The 12,833-nt window shown below is 41.3% G+C and overlaps 1 protein-coding gene across 1 annotated transcript in view; it reads right to left on the bottom strand.

Annotated features, from left to right (window-relative positions):
- Positions 1–12,833, bottom strand: part of LOC147886083 (187-kDa microtubule-associated protein AIR9-like) — a 227,735-nt gene that overhangs the window by 89,057 nt on the left and 125,845 nt on the right. The window contains exons 15-19 of the mRNA XM_087395940.1: positions 10,050–10,150; positions 9,813–9,860; positions 9,475–9,662; positions 9,259–9,376; positions 8,897–9,024 (exon numbers count right to left, since the gene is read on the bottom strand). Coding sequence (XP_087252066.1) covers positions 8,897–9,024; positions 9,259–9,376; positions 9,475–9,662; positions 9,813–9,860; positions 10,050–10,150 — 583 coding nt within the window. The remainder of the gene's footprint in view (positions 1–8,896; positions 9,025–9,258; positions 9,377–9,474; positions 9,663–9,812; positions 9,861–10,049; positions 10,151–12,833) is intronic.

Genomic DNA, 12,833 nt, shown 5'->3' on the forward strand with positions numbered 1-12,833 from the left:
GCTTGACCGCTCAAGCTACTCACTATTGAGTACCTTTAGCACTGCTCCAGACACTTTTGCCATAAAATGGCCTACCATGATGGTCCGATAGTTGCCCACGTCCATGGGGTCTGTTGCATATTGAATCAAAATGATGGTGTTGGCAACCCAAGAATTAAAAGGCCTCTTTACAAAAGGCCTTATAGAGGAACTTGGCCAAGATTGCAGCAAGAATTCCCCAATCATGAGTCGAGAGTTCTGTTTGAAGAACTTCATCACCATTGGCTGTAATATCTGTAGCGTTTTGTGGCCTCCTTAGGCATGCTGTGGTGAAGAGTGTACACCTAGTAGGGTATGAAATGTCGATCAAGTCCAGCATAGTCCAGTTAAGAAATCATGGAGGTTGTAAACATATGCTTTCCAAAGACTAGGGTTCATGGTGATCTCTTCTCCAAAGGTTCATCCATAACTCTCTGGAGTTACTGCTATAAAGGGCCTCACACAAGGAACTTTATTGCATCACACTAGGCATTAGTACTCTTTCCCAGTCCATTCCTCTTCATGATGTCCTTGTTTGATCTCAAACTACCAGTTTTTTCTAAGGCTTTGCACTTTTCATCAAACAATCCATTATATGAAAGAGATCCATGGGATGGCTTTCCAAAATCCCGTTGTATAGTATCAAAGGCTTTAGAGATATCTACCTATAATGGGAGAAAATCTTGCTCTGTGTTTTTGCATATTCAATCCCCACATATGCATTGGCAATATTATCCATAGCATGTTGACGGGGAACAAAACCATATTGAGTAGGATGCAATCCATCATGCAAATGATCTTTGACACAAGCCACTATCATCTTGGCAACTAGGTTGTGGATGACAGGCCTAAGCATAATGAGTCGCCAATCACAAATGTCTCACACAAACGTCTCTTCAGCGCATTTGGAACATCAAACTCCCTCTCAAGCAACAAATATTCCTATGGCGTTGTTTCATTGGTGCTTTACCAATGGGACCTTTCTTGGCCTCCAGGCGCATTGCTCCCTCGACTTGTCCCACTTGCTCTCATGCAAGAGAGACGGTCTTGCATCTGTTTTGGACTTGTCCTTTTGTGTGGGATTTCTTTTCCCGCTTGATGATAGGGCTTCGAGCTCGTTTACCATCCACTTCCTTTGGGAAGCAGTTTTGGTCGTTTGGAAGATATGCTTCTATTCCAGAGTATGATCAATTTCTTCTCTTGGTGCCGCTACATTTGGTCGTTTGGAAGATATGCTTCTAGTCCGGAGTATGATCATTTCTTCTCATGGTTGTCTCCAAGAAGGAGAGCAATTACATATTCAAAAAACTTGCATGTATGCCATGTACTGAGAGTAATCTAACTGGCCCGCATGCAGACAATCATAAAAGAACTACATGAGGGACGCTTGGAAGATGAGAACTTGTTCAAAGAAGAATCACAAAAAACCCAATGGTTTTGCTCCTTCCAAAGAGTCCATAGGGCCCAATAGCGAACCGAGCAAAAGAAAAGATCCTATCCCTGACCGGTTAGGGTACAATCCAAACAGCCTGCCAAAGACAGCTGCCGAAAAGCGAGCCTACAAGATCCTTTCTAGAAGTATAAGAAAATCTCGCGAACCTGATAATGCCAAAATATACGAGCCACTTATTCATGAGTAGCTAGGTATCGATGCCACGTAGCCAGCCCAATATGCTTTGAGCCAAAAGTATGCCAAAAGGAAAAACACCCCCAACTATCCTCCAAAGCAAAACATGTTGGTGAAGAGGGAGTTTACAATTCCAGAGTTGACGTAGTCTAGCTCTCCACCACCTTGCATTGCGCCTCAAAGACCACACATGATTTGCAATCGAGTGGAGAGGCAAGAGAACCCTGCATATATTGACGACTGTGAGAGAAGTCAAAGGAAGAGGACGTCGAGCAGTGAAATTCGAAACAAGAACCCAGTGATGTAGGGGGAAAATCTTTTGGCGAGCTTTTTAATGTGAGATTTTTTACCATTTCCTTTGTTTTTGCGAGCTTTTTTTAGAAATCCATACATGTTTTTGTTATAAGAAAGCTGGGGAGGTTAGAAAGAGGGGGAGAGGATATAGGATATGTTCATTTTCATAGCATGTGGAAGGGGTGGAAGAGTGTATACTATGCACAAGGGAGGGGCGGATATGAGTGGCAGTAGGAGGCAAAAAATTATGGAAGATATGTCCATATTCAAAGTAGAAGGGAGTAACTATGGAAGATATGTTCATTTTAAAAGTGTATAATTTGAAACTTTTGACCTCATATTTGGATTCCTCATCGAATTCCGGTCATTTGAGTACCAACACGACCATATTCTGATAAAAATTGGAAAAATGGTGTTTTTGTCATTTTGGCCTGTTTTGGGCCTATTTTGACTCTGCGCTAGCTTGTTGCATTTGAAACACCTTATTTCTTTCTTTAGAAAAGTCCCACCGTTCGGCTTCTCTCACTCCCAATATCTCTGGCACAGGCATACGATGCAATTTCTGCGGCAAATCCAACTAGGCCACACACTACCACCCTTGATCCTCTCTTTATCTGCAAGTCCAGCACGGTTAGGTTGGGTTTCTCATGACAGGATGTCACTCTAAGTGGTTTAATCATATATTTTTATTTTTTTTTAATGTACTATATATATATACATACATACATACATACATACATACATATATGAATACATACATACATATTTGAATACATACATATATATATAGATACATACATACATATATATATTTCTACATACTTATATTTATTTTTTCCAACATACATATATTTCTATTTCTATTTATGTATATATTTATTTATTTGCTTATTTATTTATTTTTATTTGTATATATACATAATTACTTTAAAAATTTTTAATTCCAAATTTTGAAATTGTAAAATTTGAAAATTACAAAAGAAGGAAAGTGTTGAAAGCATTGATTTAGCTATTGAAACAACCTTGAAAGTTTTTTAGTAATAATATTTGATAGTCAATATAAAGATTCATATATAATACATCGATAGAGACATCACATCGATAGAGACATCAATAGTCATATTGCCAATTTGTATTGAGGCTTTTATGCTTTTATTTTAAAAATTGTAAATTATGTCAAAAAAACCATCACAAATGGTAGTCATTTCGCAAATTTAGCATAGGTTCTTTTGATTTCAAATTTAGAAATAAACATATATTTATTTATTTATTTATTTTAACTCTAAGAGCAAAAGGGGCAAAAAACAATGTCCAAGGGCTCTAAAGAAGAGATGAAATTTTTGAAATGTAAAAATAGACCAAAACTCGTTAGGAACACAAAAGCAAAAAACAAAATATCACAAAGGATGGTACAAAACCCTAGGACTTACCTGCTCTTCCCCTTCCTTACCCTTTTGAGCCTCCACGCCTCTGCCTCTTTTTGCATGCCGTTATGCACTGTGGCAGTGATCGTGCCTCTACTACCTCCCGTCCCATGCCAAAGTGTTTCTTCCAATATCCTCTCTGTGCAAAAGCTTTGGTAGTTCACCAAGAATACAAGACAATACAAGAAAAAAATAAGGTGTTTCAAATGCAACAAGCTAGCGCAGACTCAAAATAGGCCCAAAACAGGCCAAAATGACAAAAACACCATTTTTCCAATTTTTATCGGAATATGGTCATGTTGGTACTCAAAATGACCGGAATTCGACGAGGAATCCAAATATGAGGTCAAATCTATCAAATTATACACTTTGAAAATGAACAAATTTCCCATATGCTCTCCCTTCCCCTTTACATTTAGAAGATGAACATAAGTTTCACATTCCTCAGAGACCATCAGCACAGACCGGAGCGTGATAGAGCCCAGCCTGATAGAGCTCAGGCACACGCTATACAAGAGGACAGAGACCAGGAGGAGCACGAGGAGGTCAGAGCTCACACAGGACACATGCCTCCACCCTGTGGATGTACATATGAGATGGTTTGTAGACGCCGCAGGATCTTGTTACATAGGGGACGTACTCGTCGCTTCATCTCCAGACGATCCAGGATGATGGCAGCTTTTCGGAGGAGACTTACTCATGGAGATCTCACCCCACCAGCCGCTCACCTCACCTTTGCTCAGATTTGTACTCTCATAGCAGGAGGCAGAGTCGATGGACAGGATTTCCAGTATTATTTTGGTTCTCAGACTCCGTGACACCTGGACTTGTATCTTTGCATTGGCATATTGTACTCATTCCCCCATTTTGCACCCAGGGGCGGTTTCCTTGCATCTAGTTTACTTTGTATTTAGGCTCAGATTTGACATTATGTACTTTCACTTGCATTGTATTGCGTAGCACTTAGATGATATTCGACGATGCCTCTTCTTTGTGGCACGTTGATTTTGTGCTATCTTGTATGCAGAGTTCTTGATGTCCCATGGGCCCATTTTGGCCTTTAGTGGACAATAATACACTTTCTTTCTTTCTTTCTCCTCCTTGCACTCCTGTTTGCATACCTTATAAGTTCCCCCTCTAACTATGATAACGAATATATGTTCCAACTCCCCTCCCCTCCCTTCTCCATGCCACTTTACCCATGCGACCATCCCTCCCCTTTTCCTTTATCTCCCCTCCCCCCCCCTCTCTCCTCTTAACTGCAACCATAACCCAAACTTTCCACCCACCCCACTCCATGAAACCCCCCCTCCCCCTCTCTCTCTCTCAGGTGAATGAAAAGCTCACAATATTCATGAAAATTGAAAAAAAGCTCATGACAAAAAGCTCACCAAAAAATCACACCCGTGATGTAGGTGATCTTGAAGCTGAAGGGGAGGTACTATCTGAAAATCTTGAAGCATTTGAGCAAGCAAACACCAATAGGGGTGATAATGCACCCCCAGAGCAAAACGATGAGGCGCTACTAGAAAGGGCATCACCAAACTTGTGTCATCCAAAACATCTGCCACAGGACGAATACCCATGGACCATATAAAATAAGAGCGTCTAGGTTTTTTCAAAGTCAGAGGAGCAAGAAAAGCCTTTGGCTAGTGAATACATTCAGCATGCAAAGAGTTACCATCTGTAGAAACCCGACCACTCCATTTCAGTGCTTTTCCAGTCAAAAGCATCCGAGTCACAAAGGGAGAACTTTGAATTTTGCCCTGAATGTGCCCAAGGAGGAAATCCCATTGTGTTGGCTCCCAGAAACCATGTGCTGCATTTGGTCACTGGTAGCCTACACAATGGGACATATAAAGTACAGGATTTATGAGATCTGGGAAAATGGAGAACTCTCTGGGCTTATATCAAGAGATTGCAGCCTAATATAGTGGCCTTGCAAGAGCATTATCAGCATGGTTATTCAGGCTGGACATGACATTTTGCAGGATATGATATTTTTTCTATGCGGGAGGCACCTCCTTTTCAGGGATCGTTTGTTGTCGTTAAGCACCCTTGTTCCAGTTATAGCTTTGAATGACAAGAATGGTCGTTGGATTACTGTGCATTGCCTAGTGCATGGATAAATATTTGAATTTGCTTCGGTTTATGCCCTGCAATCTTCACATCTCAGAGCTTTGCTTTGGTAGGATATGTTGCAATATCCCTCGAGGCAAAATGCCTTTCTCTATGGGGACTTCAATAATGCACCGCGGCCCACTAATAATACATTTTCTCATATACATATACTTGCCTTTGAGAGGGTACAATGGAGTCTCTTACACTCTCAGTTCGGTCTAGTTGACCTCAAGAAAGAGACACAGCCCTTTCTTCTTGGGTATATGTTTCAGCATAATACACTATCCACATATCGAGCCAGATTGGATCGTTGGTACTAGACACACATGCTATTTTGTCTACTAGACAGAACCTTCTTAAGCATGTCAGTTCAATTTTATCTCCACAACAAGCTATGCAGCTTGAAGTCCCTTTTCAAGAGACAGAATTGAAAGATGCCGTTCGAACATGTGGGAAATGGAAGAGTCGAGGTTGGGATGGTCTGACGGTAGAGTTTTTTTTTTTGGTGCTTTTGCAATATTGGGATACCATTTCACGTGAATTACTATCGATGATTAACCATGCATGGGAATCTCATCAAATGCCTGTGAGTGGGAAAAAAGGGTTCCCCAAAAAACAGCCAAAAGTTATTGCCATAATCCTGAACACAAGGCTGTGGAAGTAGGAAGTGATATGCCTTCTTGGCAGAAAGGTCAGCAAATGAAAAGGAGGAGCCGCCAGGAGTCTCACGATCAAACCACCAACCCAAAAGGGGAGAGTAGAAAGTAGCCGAGGGATAGAGGCTGCAACAAGGTGGTAATGATATGCTAGATAGGTCTGTGATCACCCATTTGTAAGCCCCATATGAGGAGAGCATGGGGGGGGGGGGGGTGAACCCAGTGTCTGAGAGAAGGCCACATGGTCAGCACTATGCCGAAGCAATACTGGCTGTCCCTTCTTTTGGGACTTTTTTTTGTACTTTAAGCTTAAATGGATTTCACTAAAAAATGTGTGCGAGACCTAATTTGCACCCAAAAAAAGTGTGACGCCAAATACACCCATCAAGATAAGGATGCAAAATGTGGTTTATTGGTATATGAAGATGGCACAACATGTTGCCGTTTATCTAATGCCCTCCCATCTTCCTGGTCCTTAGGCTGATTAGTTGGACAAGGTTGCCCCCTTAGTGCTCTCCTCTCTGCAATCGCTACTTAACCATTGTTGCTGTATATGGATGCCTTGGTTTCTCAATTCAGGGTGTGCATGGCATTGATTTTCCAGGAGACATACCTTTTGTCAGCCAGGCTTATGCCAATAATTCTTTTTTCTTCCTAGAAAATTCAAAAGCTGATGTCAGGCATACTATGTGTGCGCGTCATTCATTTGGTCTTATTTATTTGGTCTTGCAGCTGGGCTGAAAGTCAATTTCAGTAAATTGAAACTTCTGCCTCTGTGTCAATGTGATTGGCATCGCATCTTGTGGCATGGACCTTTGCATCTTGTGGCATGGTTTTATTTGCCAGTTCTCTAGTCATCTCTGGACATTCATAAGTTTATCACTAAGGTTAAGGAATCTTTTTGGCTCACCAAGCATGATCGTAAGGCGCTTCATCTTCTCAAATGCAATCATGTTTGTTCGCACAGGATGCATGGGGGTTTGCACATTCTTGATCTTCACACTCACTTGTTAACTTGAAAGGCTACGCTCTTGACCACCTTTTTGGAGCAGAATCAGTCATAGACTCTTATGCCTTCTTGTATGGTCACGTCTCTCTATACAGAAGCTTCTGGCCATTGGGTTCCGGCAATTTCTGATGTTATCTTTGGACTTTCATGGCCGCATTCCTGGATGTCCCTTTTCTTCTCGTCTGATTCATGATTGGCAGCACGTCGGCCTCCAAATCCCGGCAACACCTTTAGGTTGCACAGCCTTCACTGGAGCCGTCTTTGCTCGTACTTTAGCTCATTTGTAGCCTCAAAAGTTGTATATTTTGCACCGTTTGGGTGTTTCTACAGTGGTGGATGCAATCAATGATCAGGATTGCACTCTTTCCTTTCCACTGGCCAGGAGACAGAATTGTTTGAGGTTGCATCACAGGTCTATTTGGCACATACTCCAGCTGAGAATTATAGCATTGGTATTACTCGGGCTGAGCGACAATGAGTCATACTCTATTCCCAGAGGATGAAGTTGCTATGTTATTGCCTGGCCCACAGGACCTCGTGTGACATCAAGATCATTCTTGGATCCTGAGGTTGACATGCAGTCTTGATTTGTGCATTTATTTGTGTGATAGAGTTCGTAAATGTCTGTAAATATGTGAATATGCCAGCACAAATCAAATGTTTGACTTACAACGTACAGGGTTGTGTGAACTGCGAAATAATGCTTGCAGCAGAAGTCAAGTATAAAACCATTGGACATTCTGACTGTATACACCTGAACTTTCCACAAGTAACACATGGAAATTCACACCCACTTGTGGGGGAGTTAGCTGAACCCTGTCCCAAAGATCCAAAACTGATGTAGGCATAACACTTTGCCCAACGGTTCATAGCAAGTACTAGCTACTACGACATCACCACCCACTTTATCAGCACCCAATAGTGGGTATACACCATACTAGAAACATATGCTCCAACACATACATATCCACACACCCACACATACTTGAGCATCCACTTATACAAAAGTTTTCATGTTGAGTTTCTGTCAATACTAAGGAGGTGAAGGGAAGACTCCGTCTTGACAATGGCTAGCACTAAAGGAGAAGGCTAATCAAAAACTAGTCCACATTATCTTCATTCAAGCTACAACTGCTTATGAAGAATGTACGCTTTCATTTTTCCTCTCTCAAACGAGCAGTTCTACGGCAAGATTGCTTAGACAAGCTAGCTGATAGGGCGATTGAGATAGAAAGAATCTATTGGAATATCAGCATGCCGTTATATGGACAAAAGTTCACAAGATGAAACATGTCCGCTAATACAGCACAAACATATATCTAGATGAATCTTGGAACATGCCCAAACTCATGCTCTGACAACACAACACATAGCTGAAAACCACGCTAGCTGATAGGGCGATTGAGATAGAAAGAATCTATTGGAATATCAGCATGCCGTAATATGGACAAAAGTTCACAAGATGAAACATGTCCGCTAATACAGCACAAACATATATCTAGATGAATCTTGGAACATGCCCAAACTCATGCTCTGACAACACAACACATAGCTGAAAACCACAAGGAAAAGATTACTTGTGATCCACTGCAGCAAAGTTTGAGTACTTCGTAGCTAATAACTAGAAAATAGCTAGTGGTTCCAATGCATCTCACATTGCTACGTGTTATCTAAAATCCTAGCAAAGACTATCATACGACCCATATTGAACCTTCCAGGATTTACAACCAAGAGCCCAGACGATTACCTTATGCAAGTGCCAGCTGTACTCACTGCTGCCTTCATGACCACCAACATATCCATAAGAAGCAGTCAAATTTTCACCCTCTGTAACTTCTCCATTTACTGAAAGAAAGGTCAAGCTTGGTGGCAACACTGCAACCACATCCTCAAACCAAACTACCATCAGTACAGATTCAAGATTGCAAGCCTACCATTGCCACCCACATATTCCTTGAGCAAACAAACTAGACCTCATTGCAATCCTATTACTGTGTTTGCAAAAGTTGTACGATACAAAATATATTGATTCCTAAGAGAAGCCACGGTTATTGTATTGGTAACTCATTATTACTAGCAAGGCCTTTAAAAGGAGACCAGTCCACATACTTTCAACAATCTGATCAGAAAACACTAGTTCAGCTTCTCCACATTCACCATCAGCACGAACTGGGGTATATTTTGCTGCCAGGTAGTAACCAACAGCCCCAAGTGGTATGCGAAAATCCTGCCATGAAACCGTGAAACTCATAAGATGACTCCGCTGGTTAGGAGATAATGGTTATGAGATAAACTAGCCTTTGAGTAGCTTCAAGAGATTGCCACCTTTGCAGTTTTGGAGCTGCTGACAGCCTCCAAACTAGTTTCACCCAAGGAAGCATCTGGAGACTCTGATTTGAACCACTGCACTCGACTTAGATCCTCTAGTCCACCAATCACGTTGGCACTGATAAAAACAGTATTCCCCTCCCTGATGTCCCCTAAGATCTTTATATGAGTAGCCTTTGGAGGAGCTGCTCTAACAAAATCAAGGTATGATGCAATCTTTCAGATACAATCGCCATAGCACAACTTTTAGTGTCATAGGAAAGTCATTCTGGCACAACTTAATGACTATCTTCCTTAAAAAGATGTAGGAAAAGAAACATGCAAAAATTGCATACCAATCAATATTTTTGCAGTAATTGCAGAAACAGGATCCCCTTGAAGACCTGGTCAGGAAATTTAGAGATACAAGGTCTTTAGTTGTTTTTTAGAAACTTTGTTTTGAATATTGGAACTGCATTCTCATCAAAACATATTTTAAAATCCTTAAATTTAGAATCCTTTGAAACATGTCACTCTTTAAATTGAACATTGTGTCCATACAAGACAATATACATGCTTCCACGTTCACTGACCTTCGAAGTTTACTGGAGTGTATATAAACATAATACACAAGCCTACATCCTCCTTTGAGAGTGCATATTCAGCAGTCCCCCTGGATACTAGCTTGAACTCCCTGAAGAAAATCAGTCTTATCAAGACCAACAATTAAATGTAACCAAAAGACCAATAAAGAAACACAACAAGGGTATGTAGCTAATTTACTATTCTTAATTATATGCTCAGTTGCAGATTTAGATAAGAACATCTGGGCAACTAAGAGATTCAAAATACCTAGAGAGATGTACAGTACTTAGCAATAAAAATAGAAGGAACAAATCAGATCCAAGTGCCCCATGTCGCATGTCTCTTTCTTGATTTCGTGATAACTCTTACTCTTTTAAGAGCTAGGACTTGCAAGCAGCGGGACTCATAAATGAAAGTTGGAAAAGACATAAGGCCACAATTTTCAATTTCCCGGTACCAAATAACCCCTGCTTCATGAGCAATAAACTGGAAGACATTTTCTCTCCACCCCACCTGCTCACCTCAAAGTTCAGTTCACAAAACAGAGGTCCACCTTGAGAACAGCTAGCCTGTAAGAAAGAAAGAAAGTCTATTAATGTCCACAGGAGACCGACATGTCTATGGGACATCAAAAAACCATCTAGTACATGGCAGCTCCTAGGGAGTGCAAAAGCAACCCCAAATATTTGAAGTACCTACATAATAGTCTAAAAGAGTAATCAGCCATACATCAGTTTAAGACTGAGAATCTTTTGGTTTGGATTTAAACTCTTTGATTAGTGCTATGCCTTCACGGTAAACTGCCCATTTTCCATCCTTCCTAGCAGCCCTAACTTTAGCTAATTCCGTTACCTTATTCTTCAATTGAGCTCGTGTAAGTTCCTCATCTATCCATACCTTGGTCCCTTTCAACTTGTAAGATTGTCGAAGAAGCTTGATCCGTAAATCTCACAGCTTAAGTGTAAGGATAGCATGTCCTCTGGAGTGCCGGATATTAGTTGCTCCACCATCATCATCATCATCATCAACCTTCCATTCAATATTAGGCATGGCTGCTTTGACATGTGCTAAAGTCTCACTGAAAGAGTCATCATCTTTGAACCATCCTTCAAGGAGCCCCCCCCCTCTAATCTTCAATGCATTCTCGCGTCTAGCTTCGTGTTCTTTGATCTCTTCTTGGATATCAGTCTTGTTTGCCCTTCTGTCGAACTCCTCAATCAAATTCTTTCTTAATTGATTGTACTTCAGTATGAACCATATTTTTGACTGTAGAGACTAATTGAGGAGTAGGAGGAGAATTCATACATGACTTCACAACCTCGGCAATTACTGCCTTCTTGCTAGATTGCTCTTACTTCTGCCAGCTCAAGCCTTAACTCTCTGACTGCTTGCTGCAAATAATAAATCTGTTCATGTTGCCCAAACGACCCTTCTTGTTGGTAATTTTGTGCATACGGAGAGGGTGTCATGGCTGCAACTATAGAGTATTGAGTCCTAATAGTTCAGGTTGATGGAGTTGAGGGAGATTTGGAGGAGAGGGTAGGCCATTCCATATTGGCTATTTCTGTAGAACCCCCTAGCTGAACCTAGTCCCCGAGTTGGGCTGGGGGTTTGGCCCAACTCAGGGTTAGAGACCCTAGGAGCTTGCTGCGAGGTGAGCAAGGAGCAGAGAACAAGTGATCAACGAGGTGCTGTCGGAGATGTGAAGCGGAGGAACTGCTGCTGATGGCAGTTTTGTTGTTGGCGGCCCTGTTGGTTGGCTGCTAGTGGCGCAGCTAGCTAGTTATCTAGCTATGTTGCTAGCTGCAGCTAAAGCTGCTAAAGCAACAGCTTAAGGCTAAAAGGATAGGCGACGGAAGCGACAGGCAAAGCGAGCGAAGCTATGCGGAGTGCAGTACCAAATGGATTCTTCACCCTTTTTCCAAACAGATCCAACTCTCCATCTTTCTCAATGTTGCCTATTAGACAACTCCACATCTCCTCATATGAACTTCACATTTAGCTGAGTCAAAATTACAATCTAAGATCAATTAAAGAGAGACCTCTACACTTGATACAATATCTATCATCAGGCCTACTCCTTAAAATCCCCAAGGTCCCGACACAGGATCCTCCATTTAAATGCCCCTCTTGCCTTGCTTGCCCTATTGTATTTATTTCTTCCAGCATATTTACATGTATATACAGAGTCTATCTCACAAAAGAGAGCAATTATGATTGCATGTCAACCTCAGGATCCAAGGAGTGCTCCTGATGAGAAAGCACGTCATGTTGACAGGCACTAAGAATGCTAATTCATCTTCTGGACAAAGAACACGATGTTCAGTCATTGCAGCCCAAGTAGTAATGCCTATACCAGAATTATGATTGATAGTCCCATGTAGGCGACCATGGCAATACATGTACCATCTGTTGACCATAGTGCAAAGGGGAGTGTTCCAAAAGCATTTGCTTATACCTCTCTTCAGCCAGAATAACCACAAAGAAGCCCTTGGCTGCGTAGTGCACTTTCTCAACAAAATAATCTCCCAAAGACCTTGTCAACCAATTTCCCACATCAGCAGCAACAGGCATATAAATGATCAACATATTCTTTGCATATACCCAACTGAGTCAACTATTTTTCCCGCACATCAACTGAGATGCCAACAGTAATGGAAGGCACTATCCAATCATACCTATATGTATATATAGGTTTCTAAGACTGGAATATATCCAATCGTACAAATTCAGATTTGTTGTTCTAAAGACCAAAATGTAATCATGTATGGTTGTATGTATGTATACAGTTC

Source organism: Dipteris shenzhenensis, chromosome 24 (genome assembly GCF_047967505.1).
Source record: "Dipteris shenzhenensis isolate YYH24624 ecotype China chromosome 24, Dip_SZ_1.0, whole genome shotgun sequence".
In the NCBI taxonomy this organism is placed as follows: Eukaryota; Viridiplantae; Streptophyta; class Polypodiopsida; order Gleicheniales; family Dipteridaceae; genus Dipteris; species Dipteris shenzhenensis.